This window comes from Eumetopias jubatus, unplaced genomic scaffold (assembly GCF_037043125.1).
Source record: "Eumetopias jubatus isolate StellerSeaLion01/CBP00866 unplaced genomic scaffold, mEumJub1_p1.0 scaffold_2, whole genome shotgun sequence".
In the NCBI taxonomy this organism is placed as follows: Eukaryota; Metazoa; Chordata; class Mammalia; order Carnivora; family Otariidae; genus Eumetopias; species Eumetopias jubatus.
In genome coordinates this window covers 114,717,034-114,734,997 of record NW_028274808.1, presented here as the reverse complement: position 1 = coordinate 114,734,997, position 17,964 = coordinate 114,717,034, and the positions used below count along the sequence as shown (strand labels likewise).

Here is a 17,964-nt window from a genome sequence, read left to right as displayed (position 1 = left end):
TGCTGCAGCCAAGGTCTCAGAGGTTGTTGCCTATATTCTCCTCTAAGATTTTGATGGATTCCTGTCTCACATTAAGGTCTTTCATCATGTTGAGTCTATTTTTGTGTATGGTATAAGAAAATGGTGCCGTTTCATTCTTCTGCATGTGGCTGTCCAATTTTCCCAACATCATTTGTTGAAGAGACTTTTTTTCATTGGATATTCTTTCCTGCTTTGTTAAAGATTAGTTGACCATAGAGTTGAGGGCCCATTTCTGGGCTCTATTCTGTTCCATTGATCTATGGGTCTGTTTTTGTGCCAGTACCATATTGTCTTGATGACTACAGCTTTGTAGTAGAGCTTGAAGTCTGGAATTGTGATGCCACCAGCTTTGGTTTTCTTTTTCAACATTCTTGGGGCTATTCAGGGTCTTTTCTGGTTCCATACAAAGGAGGTATACAAATGGCCAACAGACAATGAAAAAATGCTCGACATCACTCAGCATCAGGGAAATACAGATCAAAACCACAATGAGATACCATCTCACAGCAGTTAGAATGGCTAAAATTAACAAGTCAGGGAACAACAGATGTTGGCAAGGATGCGGAAAAAGGGGAACCCTCTTACACTGCTGGTGGAAATGCAAGTTGGTACGGCCACACTGGAAAAACATTGCACTGCTAGGTATTTACCCAAAAGATACAAACATAGTGATTCAAAGGGGCACATGTGCCCCAACGTTTATAGCAGCAATGTCCACAATAGCCAAAATATGGAAAGAGCCCAGATGTCCATCAACAGATGAATGGATAAAGAAGATGTGGCATATATATACAATGGAGCATTACTCAGCTTCAAAAAAATGAAATCTTACCATTTACAATGATGTGGATGGAACTAAAGAGTATTACACTACAGGAAGTAAGTCAATCAAAGAAAGACAATTATCATAGGACTTCACTCATATGTGGAAATTAAGAAACAAGATAGAGGATCATAAGGGAAGGGAGGGAAAAAGAAAATAAGACAAAATCAGAGAGAGAGACAAACCGTAAGAGACTCTTAACAATAAGAAACAAACTGAGGGTTGCTGGAGAGGAGGTGGATGGGAGGATGGGTATCTGGGTGATGAGCATTAAGGAGGGCACTTGATGTTAAGGAGCACCAGGTATTATACGCAACTGATGAATCACAAAACTTTACCTCTTAAAACTAATAATACACTATATGTTAATTAGTTAGTTAAAAAAAAGAAATATGGTTTCTACACAGACTTGTTTCTTGAAGTTAAGTGTGTACTACTTTCCTTACACTTCCACACATACATTTGAAAACATTTCTATATCCATGAAAGAACATGTTAGTTGAAGGATGATTTCTACACAGACTTGCTTCTTTGAGTTAAGTATATGGCAATGTCCTTATGCTTTCACACCTATAATTGAAAATGCTTCTAGCTCCATGAATAAAGATCTTAGTTGAAAAAAAAAATAGTGAAAGGAACAACAAAATCAGAGTGAATCTATTATTAGTGATAAACTTGACTGAATAAACTGGGTAAAGCCAAATTTTGGAAGCTCAGCTTTGAAGGCTAATAAGTTTTATTTTATCCTAAGGTCAATAAACTCACTGAAGATTCTTATCAGATAGGTAATATATTGAAATTAGTGTTTAAACTTCATTAGAATGGAGAGGAGGAGGTAGCAGCAAATCACTTCTCTAACAGTTTCCAAATGTGTTCTAGCTGAACTGGAACAAATATAAAATATCAAAATATTCAGGGCGCCTGGGTGACTCAGTCGTTAAGCGTCTGCCTTCGGCTCAGGTCCTGAGGATCAAGCCCCGCGTCTGGCTCCCTGCTCGGCGGGAAGCCTGCTTCTCCCTCTGCCGCTCCCCCTGCTTGTGTTCCCTCTCTTGCTGTGTCTCTCTCTGTCAAATAAATAAGTAAAATCTTTAATAAAATCTAAAATATATATCAAAATATTCACTAAAATATACTAACATTGTATTTGATTCATTCATTGATCTAGCTGCCGACTATTCAGTACCTATCATGTGCAAGGCTATCTGCTAGATTCATTTTTCCTTTAGCAGGCAAATTACTGGTGACTTAAAATTCTATCTGTTCCTTAACTGCCTACCAAATCCTAATCTCAAAATCCCAGGAGAGAATTGTGGAGGAAACTTTGTATATTTATGACAATCTTAGAAAAAAATTAAGGAGTAACTATTAATGGGTCATCAATTGCTTTTGTTCATAAGGGGAAAAAAGAAAGATGACAGTAGTATCTCATTGTAGATAATCTTCTTCAGTGCATCTATTTTCCTCACTCAATTTTAATCCCTTGATAAATTGCAGAATTTACTCCAAGAAGTTCTCTCAAAACAAAATTGAAAAGGCAGTCTCAAGAATGTTCTTTTAAACTCTTCTTACTCAAAAACTAGTAGGTCTGTTTTATCAAAAATTTTGCCTCTAGGGAAAAAGTCACCATTGCTGTGTTCTTTTTCATTAAATCATTCCTCAGTAAATAAAAGAAGTGAAATCAAATTGTTTGTTTTGTAACCAAACAAGAAAAAAACACAATCATTAGAATGAAGAATTTATCTTTTAGAATGGAAACTAATCAAATGATTTAGAAAAATTCTTTTGTATTCTAATCATCAAATACAAAAGATACATACTTACAGAGTCAAAAGGCCTCCAATGACTCTATAAATTGTAAATCTGTCTGTCTTCCGTAATACCCATATTCTATTCATATAAACCTTAAATAAATGCTTTAGTGTAGCAAAACCCACTAGAAAAGATCATAAGCTAAGATTCAATTAGTAAGATGAATTTTGCTTCAAAATGCATTTTCCATCCAGAAAGAGAAAAGTTTTCCTTTCAGGGGTTATCCCCCACCTGGACAGGAGTTGGTATTCTAGGGTAAATCTCTTGCTATAGAAACCTTATGTGCTATTTCATTCACCTTTACCTCATCCTCAAGCAGGAAAATCTACTCTGAATCCAAAGGCTGAAAATCAGAGTACCACATTGGACTTGAAATCAACTTAATGACTGCATCTGTTAAATAGCTAGTGCTAACTTCATCATCACTCACCGTAATTCTTGACCCTGAATGGCTCTCTAGATGCTCACAATTCTGTTTCTAGTATAATATAATGTTTTAGGTAATGAATGGAAATGACAATGAGCTCTCTATTATATGATATAATAAAGAAATGGGATGGTTCACTGATTAAATGATTTAGCTAACCTAGCATTGCAGTATGTACTAAGAAATGCATTGCCATAAAATCTGTGCTAAAAATTAATATTTCTATAAAGATTTAAAGGGCATTTTAAAATCTTTTAGTACATAATTATCATTATTTTACAAAACAGTCAGTTAAAGATAGGCTGCAAGTTCAAAAGAAACAAAACCATTTACGACAGTGTTTGCCTATTGGGAAAAGGCAAATTCTGAGCAATTAGAACTTGGGAGAGTAGAGAGCAAGCAGTCATAATAGTGTGATCGGAGTAAAGGCCAGAAGACTGGGTATATTGCTGATAAATGATCAAGTATCCACAAAAGTTCATTGTATGGCCTTGCCTATACCTACTTCAAGAGAGATCCTAACTCCTTCCTTCTGGGGTGCCGGGAATAGCCAGCACTCCTGTACATAATGGTGGAAACCTGACTCCAAACTTTGCTGTGAAAGAGAGGAGAATGCAAGGGGGTCAACGCTCAGAGACAAGACCTTTTGCTCTTCTTTGCTCCACTTTTATGGGTCCTTCAGGATAATCACAAATCCTTGTCACTGTTTCTCAAGCATGTGATGTGTGACAAGGGGTCTTACTGGAACTAGGAGAATCTGTTTATGGGAAAGATATGCTAATCTGCATGTTCTAGGAGTTCTGCTAAACATAGCCTAAGGGACAATGCAGACATCTCTTAGATCACAGGGTGGCTGTTTGGGCTGAGAAAGCTTCAGGACGGCCACTCCCGGCAGTATTCCTACCCCAGAGTTGTCACACAGGCCTCGGCATTCCTAAAGCCTATGCCCTTCTCCGAAACCTTCCCTGCCCCCAGTGTCCTCCGTGTTACATTTTAGCAAGCCAGGTATTATGGCTGATTTCATGCTCTACATTAACCCCAACACTGCAGAGCATGCTGGGCCAGGTGATGCACCCAAGCATTATAGGGTGATACTCAATGTCATGACTTCTCTGGTAGTGAGGGTAATCGCATCCCTTACTTTAGGCCTGAGGTTTTTTCCTCTCAACATTTTTCTAGGCTAAGGTGAAGCATGGAGTAATAACTGCTTGATTCCTTTGCCAACTTTCTCTAAGCCTCTAAGAAACTTCCACATTTTATGGGGTAGACTATTTGCAAATGATTTCCAAATCAAACATTGACGATAGCTCGGTTAGTGCTGGGGTTGTGGCCCTCTGCTGCGTTGAGTTGGAGCCAGGACTTTATATACGCCTTCTCTAAAGACCTGTGCAGTGAATTTCTCTCACTTGCCAGGTTTCTCATCATCACAAGACAACAAATGCCTTAAGTACTTGGAAACCCCAGTAGTCGAGTTCTAGAATAGGGTCACATTTCAGAAAACTTAGTTCTGACTCTAAGAAATTTAAGAAACTCAAAAATTTTAAAATTAGACTAGATCCAAACATATAATACACTTATTAAAATGCTTTTCACTCTCCTCCTTAATTCTCTGCCCTAAAATATTCTACGGGCTATAATACCCCAAATAGAGAAAATTTATCTACCCCATTTCTTCACTATCCTGGTCTCTGTCATTCATGCCCAGACAAGGCCTTTATCCAGTATGTACTTACTCAGTGTGGCACTCCCTTCCCATGTAGCCCCTGAAAGCCATATTTGGGCCTCCATGAACAGTTATCTTGAGAATCAGTCACAATTTTAACTGTAGTCAGCCCTCTTTTCTCTCCATTCTGGAGTCTGAATAATCAGAACCTAATAATATTTTTCAGTACCTGGATATATTAGTAATGCATTCAATGGTGGCAGACTTTGGCCACAGTGATGAACATAACCCTTTATACCCATTTCTAAGACTCGAGGTTTTTCCCAAACAATTGAATCAGTAATCGGTGATCACCACATTCAGGAACACCAATGTTATTTGCCTATATCCATTTTACCCCAACTGCTTTTCTCTCTAAGATTTATTTCCTTATTTTTAGAGAGAGAGAGCATGCGCAAGCAGGGAGAGGGACAGAGGGAGAGGAAGAGACAATCCCAAGCAGACTCTGTGCTGAGCCAGAGCCTGACACAGGGCTCAATCTTACAACCCCCAGATCATGACCTGAGCTGAAACCAAGAGTCAGTCGCCCAATTGACTGAGCCACCAAGACACCCCCAAAACTACTCTTTTTAATGCTAACTCAGAGGCCACAGGAAAGGAATTTGAGATCTGCTTCATTTAAAATATCTTTTTTTAGGGGCGCCTGGGTGGCTCAGATGGTTAAGCGTCTGCCTTCAGCTCAGGTCACGATCCCAGGGTCCTGGGAACGAGCCCCACATAGGGTTCCTGGCTCAGCGGGGAGCCTGCCTCTCCCTCTCCCTCTGCCCCTCCCCCTGCCAATGTTCTCTCTCTCTGTATCTGTGTGTCTCAAATGAATAAATAAAAAATCTTTTAAAAAAAATCTTTTTTTAAAAATCTTTAAAACATCCCTTTTATTAAACTATATGGGGAAGGAGGGGTCATTTAATCTGTGGCATGGGGAATCCGTCCTGCCGAGAAAATGAAAACAATCTCTGCTTTTCTCAGTATCATCCACGCATGCTGCTGACTGGCCTTCTTCCTGAAAATCGTTGATTTGCATGATGAAGTACTTACTTGGCTTTGGTGGAGTTTTTTTGAAACTCAAAGGATTTCTTATGTTGAAAAGCTATTTTGTTTGCTTTTGCATGGAATGCATTTATTTGAGAGATGTAAACTTCTGGGACTTGTGGTAAATTTGAAATCTTAATTCTGCTGCATGATCTTCAATGGGTTGTTTGGTTGGAGGATTATATTTAGCTTGAGATGAAATCACCTCGATTATAACAATTTTTGGAGTACTAATTTCACATCTAAACTGAGGATGCAGAGTCCAGGTACGTGGACACCTAGGAGGCTGCACATGGGCTAACTGATACAAATTCCTTTTTGGAAATAGAAAAGTTTCTTTCACTTCTTGCTTCGAGCTGTTCATTGGCCGTTGTTAGATCCATGGTAGTGATGTCTCTGTGCACTTTAATTTTTGTCAAGTGCTTTTAAATTATTTTTAGCTAACTCATTTACATTGCTAACAGTGTAATATTTCAATATGCTCGTTCATCCTTTAACGATACCCAAATAGATAGCAGAGTCTTTACTGTGTTACTCAGCAAAAGCAGTTTTATCAATGAGCTAATTTAAGATTTCAAAGAACATCATTTGGATGAGCTCAACTTTATCATTTAACATTTATTTCAAGAGAGTCAGTAATAAAATATTTTATTTGCTTTGGGAATTCTTTAGTATGATACTTGTTGCACCAGATTGACTTTTAAAAAAAACATCTGATTTTCACTAATAAATGTGAACCTCCATTTAGTCCTGTGCTAAAGGACAGGAGGTATGGGCTGGCATGTTATGGGCACAGAATATTCTGAGCTGAATTCTGAATAAGTTTGTTTAACCAAAGGTTATTGATTCCTTGAGTCTATCAAAACCTTATCATGTGTTTTGCCACCTGTTTGTATCCCTACCTTCCAACTGTACCTGCAGCTCACAAACAAAAAGTCTAAGAAAGAGGGTTCAGAAAAGAAAATAAAGAATTTACCTCCACCTGAACCAGACTTGGACACCAAAGGGCAGCTTCTGTGGCATGGGATAGGCAGATCGGAAACACTGAAACTCATCTGCCACTTTTACATCAATGGCCATAAAAGATCTTCCTGTAATTTCCTTATATCAGCATTTCTTAGTATTGTCTGCCGATTTGAGTTCTCACTGTTAACACATTTTTGGATTATCCCATCACCATTTATTGAACAGTCTACCATTGCTCAGTGATCTGTGATAACCTGTCCCATATGGGCAATAACAGGATGGGATCCTGTAGGAACTCTCTATTCTTTTCAACTGGTTAATTGTTTCTTCCTGGCCAGTGCTACACTACCTTAATTACTATTACTGGATAATAAGTTATGGCACCTGACTGAAGTCCCCTTACCTTGCTGTACTACTTCAGCACTGTCTTGACTATTCCTGAGCCTTTGTTCTTCCATACAAATTATAGAATTAAATTGCAAAGTTCTATAAAAACTTATTTTTATCTGAAATACAATTGCATCTATATATTAATTTAAACCTTTTGACATTGAAATTAAATTGTTCTGACCTACAAAGATGACAATTTCTTATGGTTCTACCTAAAAGACTGAAGGGGAAACAAGTAACTCTAATAATTGAGTCTCTACTCATGAATATCATGTATACTATGGCCTGAAAATTTGTTCCCCCCCCAAAAAAATTCATATGTTGAAATCCTAACTCCCAAAGATGACAGCATTAGAAGGTGGGGCCTTTGGTTGGTGCATAAGTCATAAGGATGGAACATTCATAAATGGGGTTAGTGATTCATAAAAGAGACCCCACCGAGGTCCTTAGCCTCTTCCACCACGTAAGGATACAATGAGAAGGTGAACCGGGAAGAAGATCCTCACCAGAATGCAACAATGCTGGCACTTTGATCTTGGACTCACGGCCTCCAAAGCTGTGAGAAATAAATTTCTATTTTTAAGCTACTCAGTCTATGGGTAAGCTACCCAGTCTATTCTGTTATAGCAGCCCAAATGAACTAAGACAATGTATCTCTCCATTTGGGTTTTCTTCAATATCTTTTTTTTCCACAAGGCAAGTTGTTTGTCTATTCTTTAAAAAATATTACATATTACAAGATACTAATGTCTAAGCGGACCTAACCACATTTACATTTTTAAAAAATATGGCATCTATCCTGTAGCAACACTAGTTGACCCAACCTGCAGAAACCTATAAAAGTTAAGACGAATTCAGTTGATCTGGAGGTGAAGTTGTGAAAGTGCTTCCGTAGGAAACTTACTGCAGAGAGAGAACTGCAGGTGGTTCCATCAGAGACACGTGCATGTACTTTGAAGCCTTATACTTCCCCCTAATTTCTTGCTGTGATCGATGGGCTATATCAAGGCATGCTTTATGCAGCTCGCTCAGGCAAGGCACGATTTCATTTAATGAAGAGCCTGTAAATGCAGCAAGGGTTTCTGGCCAGAAGTGTGTGTTCACAGTAGAGTTGGCCAGGCAATAAGCTGCTGCAGCTATCAATGAAGGAAGATATTTCAAGAATGGGTCAGCTTCAGGAAGACTCAGTTCTGCTACATACTTGGCCAGATTCTCAGTTCTGACGCACACTCCTTGTCTCCTTAAGTACTGAAGGAGAAACTGGTTGGTGGTTGGCACTGTGAGATCGAAAGCCAGGACTTTCAGGATCAGATGTTCCATTCTTAGCAGTTGGCGTTTTGTTTAAGTATCATCAGTTATGTAGACAAACTCGTCTACTTCAGGTGGATATATTTCTTCATATTTCGAAGCCAGAAGAATAGCTGCTGTGCCTACAAGCTGCAATTTCCCTCTCAGAATAGACATGCATGAAAGAAACCTGTCCAGGAAGTTGATAGCCAGGTAGAGAGTCTCTGTTCGAAGCTTATACTCTTCGCCGACCTCAACGAGCCAGTCCACCAGAATAGTTCACATGCCTTCTGTGATGTCTGGTTGCTTCCTCATGCAGTGTGCTTCAGGCCTCTGTCTTATTTCAGCTTCTCTAAGGTACTGATGAATTTCTTCAGCATATTCAGTCACATTTATCACATCTGTACCAAAATCTGATGCATCTTCAGACTGGGAATGGAGAGATGAATCTACCACCACTGGGGAAACTGTGTTAAAACCCAGCAGGAAGTGAAGGTCTGACTTGAGTATGCTGGTGTCTACCTCATACACATCCTCAAATGTCATCTCCTCTTTCCCTGTACAGCTGTCTCTGTCCTTCTGCTCAGACTCATCCAGGTAGATAGCAAATCCTTGCTTGACTGGCTCCTGGACCATGCAGTATCTCATCCATGTAGATATCAAATCCTTGCTTGGCTGGCTCCTGGACTGAGAGCACTTTCTTTCCAGCTGGAGGGAAGACATTTTCTGATCCAGAGAAACACCTGATTGTTGGGATCCCCTGACCACAGGTCCTCCTGTACTGCCCATTATCAGTCAGCACTGCTCTCTGTGGGCGATCCTGGCCGAGCTGGGCTCTGGTTATCATCTGACAGGCATCAGGACCTCGAGGCACTGGAGCTAGGGCTACTCTGCTCTTGGAGCTGCTGCGATGCAGATCCTCAGTCTCTACAGAATGCAGAGCAGACCTCGTTATTCTCAGCCTTGTATCTTTTTATGTCTCGAACAATTAGCAAATGCACTCTTCAATATCTTTTTGAGGACCCCTTATGATTTTTCTATTCAGATCTTAAACATATAAATGTTATAAGATTTACTCCTAGGTATCTTACTTTTCCTTTTTTCACTTTTTTCTTTCCGCTATTGTAAATGCTACCTTCTTCTTATTATTACACTTTCAGTTTATGCATATGTATGGAATGCAAATTGATATAAACACTTAAATGCTTATAATAGTTAATCTTCAGATTCTTTGTGGCTTTCTTGTAGATAATCATATCATTTGTGAAAAAAATGTATAATGTACCTTTGATTTGAAAATTGATACATGATTTTTTGGGGGAGGAGGAGCAGAGATTATTATTCTTGGTAAAATGACATGACATTTTATCTCCAAATAGGAGCCCTGAAGTTTCAGGATTGTTTTTGTTTAACTTACAATCAACCTCTTTAATGGAACTTCCCAGCTTTTACAAACCAAAGAATTTACAATTGATTGATTTTTAACTAGATCTGATCATCTCTATTTATCATCAGGAAGGTTTAATTGTTTATACTTCTATCTCTTTGGATTTATGTCAACCATCTATTTTGTTTTGCCTGATTAACTTTCGTCTTTTTCCATGGATTACTTCCACTGGATTCATCCAGTCTTCTTTCATCTACCTTTTCTATTGGTTTTGAGTTACATAATCTATTTCTATTTCAAATGCCTTCTTCCAATCAATGCAAGGTCCTTGGAACATTTTCTTTAATGTCTTGATTTTATCACTGCCTCCTCATTTCAAATTATTGTCAATATTTTAGTTTCATTTTTAAAAATCTCCAACTAGGGGCACCTGGGTGGCTCAGTCGTTAAGCGTCTGCCTTCAGCCCAGGTCATGATCCCAGGGTCCTGGGATCAAGCCCCACATCGGCTCCCTGCTCCGCGGGAAGCCTGCTTCTCCCTCTCCCACTCCCCCTGCTTGTGTTCCCTCTCTCACTGTGTCTCTCTCTGTCAAATAAATAAATAAAATCTTTAAAAAATAAATAAATAAAAATCTCCAACTAGTTAGAAATAATTTTGTTATATTTTTGTCAATATTTATTTGAATTATCAATTTCTTTACAAGACATGGTTCTTTGTATTCCACTTCTTAATTGATTTCATTCTGAATGATGAAAATCTTCAGCAGTTTTTCAGGCTTATCTATAACAAAACTTCTCACAAACAAAATTAAATGTGTTTATTTTGCTCGTGGTCTTAAATGATAGCTTAGTGGGTTTAGAATCCTAGATTGAGGGCACCTGGGTGGCTCAGTCGTTAAGCGTCTGCCTTCAGAACAGAGTCCTGGGACCGAGACCCACATCGGGCTCCCTGCTCAGCAGGAAGCCTGCTTCTCCCTCTCCCACTCCCCCTGCTTATGTTCCCTCTCGCTGTGTCTCTCTCTGTCAAATAAATAAATAAAATCTTAAAAAAAAAAAGAATCCTAGATTGAGTGTTGCTTTTCCTCAGCACTTTAGACATCTGATTTTAGTCTCATCTAATGTCTATTGGTAGTACTACTATTAATAGGAAGTCTGTTGTCAGCCTAACTATATTCCTCTCTGGAAGAAATCTCTTTTTGTCTCTGGACTTCATTTTTGGGTTGTGGGGGTTTTCTTGGTTTGTTTGTTTGTTTGTTTCACCATAATACATCCTAGTGTGGTTGTGTATTTTTATTTGTTTGTTTGTATCTGGGAGTTCGTTTGGGTTTAGTGTTAGGTACCCATTATGATTTTTGAATTTGAGGGTTCATATCCCTCTTCAATTCTGAAAACTCCCTAGTCATTATCCCCTGGAATACTGTCTCCCCCTCTTTTATTTTCTCTTTCCAAATACCTCATTCTATCCCTTCATTCTATCTTCTGTTTTGTTTTGTAGGCATAAGAACTACTACTGGGGAAGAGGTGAAAGAGGAAAAAATAAGGAGATAAAAGGTAGAAAAGACAAAAAAAACCTTAATGCAAAAGATCTGATTGATAAGACAGAAAGGCTAGAGTCGAAGCAAAGAGAGCGCTCTAAGCACTCTAAGGAGTGAGGTAGAGCCCATCAGTCAGGAAGGTCCTGATGGCTTGTGAGACCACAAGGAGATTTTATCCAACAGACAGTATAGAGCCATTGAAAGATGTTAAGCCAAAGGATAATAGCAACAGTGCAGATATTGGATAGGGATAAGGCAGGCGGAACATGAGTGAATTCAATCAGAAATTATCATACTAATCCGGACTGGAACTCACACTGGCCTGGACTATGGTGGTGGCAGCAGGTAGAGAGAGAAGTGGATTGCTTCAGAAGAGGTTGAGTGGGAGTTGGAACTCCAAAGTATTTTTTTAGTCTTGTGTCTCATTTCTTCTTTACCAGTTAATGATGTTGTTCAATGTACCCTCGTGCCTGCCTACTCTTTTGGTGTCTTGGGGATCTGTTTTTGAGAATTACTAAATATATTTGTTAAAAGTAGAACTTTCTGATTTCTTATCCATATGACAGGCAGACATATAGATAGAAATGTACATGAGGAGGTAGTTGTGGTGATGTCAATGGACATTTATTTCAGCAGATTGAGTTATCTATTGGAGATCTATCTGATCTCTGCAGACTAAGTCAGGCTGTTCTGTCTGTTCTTCTACCTCTAGGAACAATTACACCCAGGGGATTCCTCAAAAGTTTCAGCAAGAAAGACTTGCACTCTCCTAACTTACGCTCCCCCAGGAAATGAGAGGAGAGGAACCTATAGATTTGTGCCGAACATGTCACCTTATTTTTTTTTTTTTAAGATTTTATTTATTTGAGAGGAGAGAAAGAGAGAGCTCATGAGCAGGGGTGGGGCCAGAGGGAGAGGGAGAGGGAGAAGCAGACTTCCCACTGAGCAGGGAGCCCGATGTAGGGCTCAAAAACAGGACCCTGGGATCATGACCTGAGCCGAAGGCCGATGCTTAACCAACTGAGCCACCCAGGCACCCCCGAACAACTCATCTCATTAAAACTGCCTTTCAGGGGTGCCTGGGTGGCTCAGATGGTTAAGCATCAGCCTTCGGCTCAGGTCATGATCCCAGGGTCCTGGGATCGAGTCCCGCATTGGGCTCCCTGCTCCTTGGGAGCCTGCTTCTCCCTCTGCTTCTCTCTCTCTCTCTCTCTCTCTCCCTCTGTCTCTCATGAATAAATAAGTAAAATCTTTAAAATAAATAAATAAATAAATAAAAAACGGCCTTTCAGAGTGATCTGAAAAGGTCTGGGTACTTTATTCCCTAGAGATTGCTGTGGGTTCCTCCACTTAGGAGGGAAAGATCTAACAAAAGTTTGTTTCTAAAATTCAGTTTTAGGGATTATGCAATTTCACCACTAAACTTGTACCTTGCCTTTAAAATGCTTCAAACCCTTACTTTTCATTATTTTGAATGACTAAAAATTCTAAACTTTTGATGAGCAAGGTTATTTTTCTTTTTTTCTCACCTTTTAGTTTCCCCTTGACTTATGATAACTCAGAAGAACGTTCTGATTTCTTTTAATTCCCATTAGCTACACTTCCTTCTTTCTGTGAGCTCTGTTAAGATCCCAGGGAAACGGGCATATCTATCTAACTTTTATTTTTTCTTTTATAATGGTACTAATATATCTTCCATATAAGCAAGTAGCCAGAAGTTTTGACCTGATTAAAACATCGAAATGATGGCATCAAGTTTGGTAAACTGAAATAATTTGTTGAATCTTTTAAAGGGGAAAAAAAATCCTTTCTCCAAAGATGATGATCCATTCTTTCCTAAGAAAATCTTTGAGGCAGTTGTCACATCACCAACCCCGCTTTGGTCACACAGAAAACCTCACAAAAGCTCTGCTCATGTGGTTTTGTAGCTGTTATTGGAAACAAAAGTTCCAAAACCAGTTGGACACAAAGAGAAGAAAGTAAAACTAGCCACTGAGGCCTGAAATGCCAACTTTCACCATATGTAGTCCCACAAGAACCAAAAGGGAAAAATAATCAAAATAAAACACAACAAAGCTAGAATCACAGAATCAGGAAGATAAGATTTGCTAAAGAGTTTCACCCAAAGCTATGAAAATGAAAATCACTTTTACACAGCTGTCTCCCAGACCATAAAGGAATGTATTATTACGATTGGCATTGATCTGATTAGTGTATTTACATATTGCATCCTTCCTTCTGCACCACTCCCAGTCAGTGGGGTGTCCAGTACATTAAGAGTAATACAGTTCTGGAGTTAAAATAAAGTAAACACTCCCAAAAGTCTTTTATCTTCCCCTATGCAATTAAAACAACTTGTAGAATATAGTACAGCATCAAAATGGGTTGGTTTCATTTACAAAATCATAGATTCTATTTGTTTTTTGTGCCCCAAGTTTTAATAGTTTGTATAATAGATTAGTCCTTGAGTACACACACACACACACACACACACACACAGGTCCTTAATGGTATAAAGGGAAAATTGTAAAGCAATTAGCACCCTATTTAGAAACAATCCAAAATTACAGAGTATTGTTGCCTTGCAACCTCAATTAAAGCTGTTAACTCAAAAGATTATGGTAGAAAAAAGGAGAAATAGTAGAGCAGACATGTAAATTAAAACATGCTCCTGTGTATAAGATCTAATGAAAATCAGTCCAAGTCTAAAGGAAATCCAGCAGAAGACCTAAAAGGAATCAACTAAGCATGGCTTTTCAACTATCTTTTTGGTGGACTATCATGTAGCTTGTTTTTCTTAGGAAACTCTATCTATACAATACTGGCTTGAGTGTGAGGCAGGCTGGAACCTACAATGTGTACTGATAGAGAGAAAGAAGTCTTTCCAGCACAGGCAAAGATGGGGAGCTAAGGGAGTTGCAGGGGCAGTGTTATATGATAGAAATTAACAACAGCTACAATGTGTTGACTTAATACCTTTTTCACAAATTAGAAGATGGAATCTTAAACAGACCAAGAAATTTGCCAAAAAATCCCAATCTAGTAAATGGCAGTCTAGCATATAAACCAGGTCAGTATGACTCCAAAGTCCACATTCTTTCTACTCTACAACACTGTTACTCATCCTGAAGACTTTATCCATGTATTTGACAAACTCTTCTGTTCTGTTCCCCTCTAACTGTTAGGGGCTGACAACAGAATGGTTCTTAAGGACAAAAACCATCAGGAGCTAGGCAGGAAACCGGTACTCCAACCACCAGCTAGGTTATAGTGGGAGGAATGTGCAGTTCAAGACAGTGAAAGGGGGCAGACTAGGGAGTGTGAGATCAAGGCAGAAGTCTGGTTCTTTGACACAGGTGCCTGGGACCCAACTGAGGCGTCTAGGTTCCAGACTGATTGTCTGTAGACACTTGGCAGTGATGGGAAGAGAGAAAAAGAGGCAGCTAATGGCTGAGCACTTACAAATGAGCAGTGTGGTCATGTGAGGATGGTTTATGTACTGCTATCTTAGTGCAGGAATTGGGAGAGTAAGTGGCTCAATCTATGAAGTAAAATAAAGTATGAGGTAAAATGAAGATGACTCCAAGGCAGAGAAGAGTAAATGTATGTGGCCAACATACAATTTTCACAAACTAAAGTACCATATTACATATCATCTCAAAACTTAGTGACCTAAAACAACAATGATGTGTTACTTCCCATGACTCTGTGAGTTGACTAGGCTCACAAAGAAACAGGGCAGTTACTCTGCACGACATTGTGTCACTGAGACACTCACTCGACTGGATTCAGTAGGGAGCCCAGTTGAGTCAAGATGGCCTCTCATCTTCCAAGGTCTCTCTCATTACTCAGTAGTAAAGCCCAGTCTTAAGACTACCTCAATTAATAGAGCTACATAATTGGCTGAATTTCCTGCCAATCAAGATAAATTCTCCAATTTTCCCTCTTACCTAGTATTCTCCCCAACACATCTGCCTGCAGGACATGCCTATCTTTACTCCTGAAGTTTGTTATCATTAAGCGGAGAAATTTTGAGAAGGGACTAGAGGAACTATGTGGTCTGTCACAGCTCCCAAACAGAAAATGTTTCTACAGATCTAACAGCAGGAATCATGATGACTTCCAGGAGCACATCTGCAACTTCTAACTTCTCCATCTAAACAAAAATTTAGAGCATTGACATGCACCTTTTATCAGGGGATGGGATAAATATTAGATATTCATTGACTTAGTGTGCTCTTGTGAGTTTAAATGAAAATCTATAGTATGAGTAAATGACTTGAGTATAATAAAAAATGTATAAAATAATAAAATATGACTTCTAGTTTTACTTCAGCCATTAATTTACTGTACAAGCTTAAACACATCATTTGGCCTTTCTGATTCTCTGATCCTTGCTATGGATCGAATGCTCATGTCCCCCCCAAATTTATATGTTGACCCCCAACCATTGTGATGGCATTTGGAAATGGGGCCTGTGGGAGGTAATCAGGATTAGATGAGGTCATGGGGGTGGGACACTCATGATGTTATTATGGCTTTAGGAGAAGAGGAAGAGAGAGAGAGATCTCACCCCCTCCAGCATGTGGGGACATGGCAAGAAGAAAGTTGTCTGCAAACCAGGAAGAGGGTCCTTACCAGACCCTGAATCAGCTGGCACCTTCATCTTGAACTTCTCAGCCTCCAGGACTATAAGAAATAAATGTCTGCTGTTTAAGCCCCCGAGGCTATGGTATTTTGTTATAGCAGCTCAAGCAGACTAAAACAATCCTCTTCCATAAAATGAGCCATAGGAATGAGAGATCTCTAAAATCCTTTCTAGCTAAAATTATATTCTATTGTTTTATTTCCTCTATAAAGGAAATAAATATTGCCAAGTAAATATTGCCTGGCCAATGTTAAAGAGGACAGTCAAAGAAAATCAATGCAAAAGTCATCTAAAGAGTAAAAATAATTTCCATCCCAAAGCAACTACCTGGAAATCATTTCAGAAAATACAGATATTCTGCTTATTAAAACTTCATAGCACGTCTGAGTCCATCACTATTCCAGTAATATGACTTAGAAAAAAAAGTCAAGCCTGCCTACTTAGAGGAATCAGAAATCATTCACCCAGAAAACTACACAGAAACTGGGGCAGAATCTTTGCATTGATAGTTACTGTTACCTCGCCTTGGCAATCCAGTATAAAAAATGTTTGTTGGAAAAAAAAAATAAAGGAGTACTAAAATGCAGACATTTCATCACTTAACCCATAATTGTCATAACCCGCTAATCTTTTAATCTCTCTCTTACACATACATGCACATACATATAAAGCACTTCTCAGCAAAAAGTTGACAAGCCTAAGAATAAAATAAATCTTTTTTCATGATTTCATTAATAAGATGAAAGCCTATTTTTGGTTCTAAAAACTACAAAGACAAAAGTATTTTAACATCCAATTTCTTCTTTAAACAATAATATCCCCATAAGAATACATTAAAAATTAAAATGCACGTTCAAGTCCAGGTCAATGACTTATGAGTTAATTCAGAAGTAGTTACTTTCGACTCTGAAGCCCTTTGTGACTCCCAAATTGTAGTATGGAATTAGAAAGAAAGGACCTGGTGATGACTGAACTTTTTCTCTTTTTGTCATTTTAATGTAGAGATAATGTTTCTGGTATCAAAAAAAAATCAGATTTCCAAATTACCACATCAGCAGCAAATCCCACTGAGATCATAAAAAAATAGACTTTTTCTAAGTCTCTCCAAATTTATCCCCATGGTGTCAATATAATACGCTGTCTTAAGGGTATATTACACCATAAAACACACAAATAAAATTAATTGATTTATCAACATAGAAAGAGCAAGTATTTACATATCAAGGGAGATTGGCAGTTAAAGACCCATAAATCATAAGACAAAGAGGAACCCTGAAAGTCAGCTTTTCAATCCCCTTTCCCCCATCTTGGAAGAGGCATGTCCTTGAGTAATTTTCCACTTGGGTATAAAGTAATTAGCAAGCCTAGCCTGCTCAAATTAAACAATTATAAGAAAAATAGCATTGGAATAATTGGGACAGTTACCACCCTTACCATCTGACTGAGTATATACACAGTACATAACACAGTGATTTACCTAAACCACCCCCAAACGGATTTATGTGGGAGTTTTCATGTAGATAATGAACAAAGAAAATAGGGTTCAGATAAAAGTCTACCATTCCTTCACCAAATATTTGTGCCAGACATTTAGCAAGCACCTGAAGCACAGCAATGTACAAATAAGACACGGACTCTGCCCTTCATGGAGTTTTGAGAGGGAGAAAGGAAGAGAAAACTCAATTTATTTTAACATTAATTTAAAGAGAATACGTGAAACTTTATTATGGTTATTTATTGATTTGCCCTATATTGTGAGCTCCTCAAAGACATGAATAAAAATCTTTCCATATTTTTTATGGACTATGAAAAAATAGAGTTGGTGCCCAATGTATCTTTATATATATATATGAACAAACTGGTCAAAGTTTAAGGAACACTCTTCTTTACATTTTTCATTTCTAATATGATACACAATCT

At 38.5% G+C, this 17,964-nt stretch overlaps 1 protein-coding gene across 1 annotated transcript; it reads right to left on the bottom strand.

Annotated features, from left to right (window-relative positions):
- Positions 1–8,088: 8,088 nt before the first annotated feature.
- Positions 8,089–10,236, bottom strand: LOC114222701 (cyclin-A1-like). The gene is given in 3 exon segments (XM_028121349.1): positions 8,089–9,072; positions 9,128–9,380; positions 10,226–10,236. Coding segments are annotated over 3 exon segments (1,248 nt in total).
- Between the last annotated feature and the right edge of the window lie 7,728 nt (positions 10,237–17,964).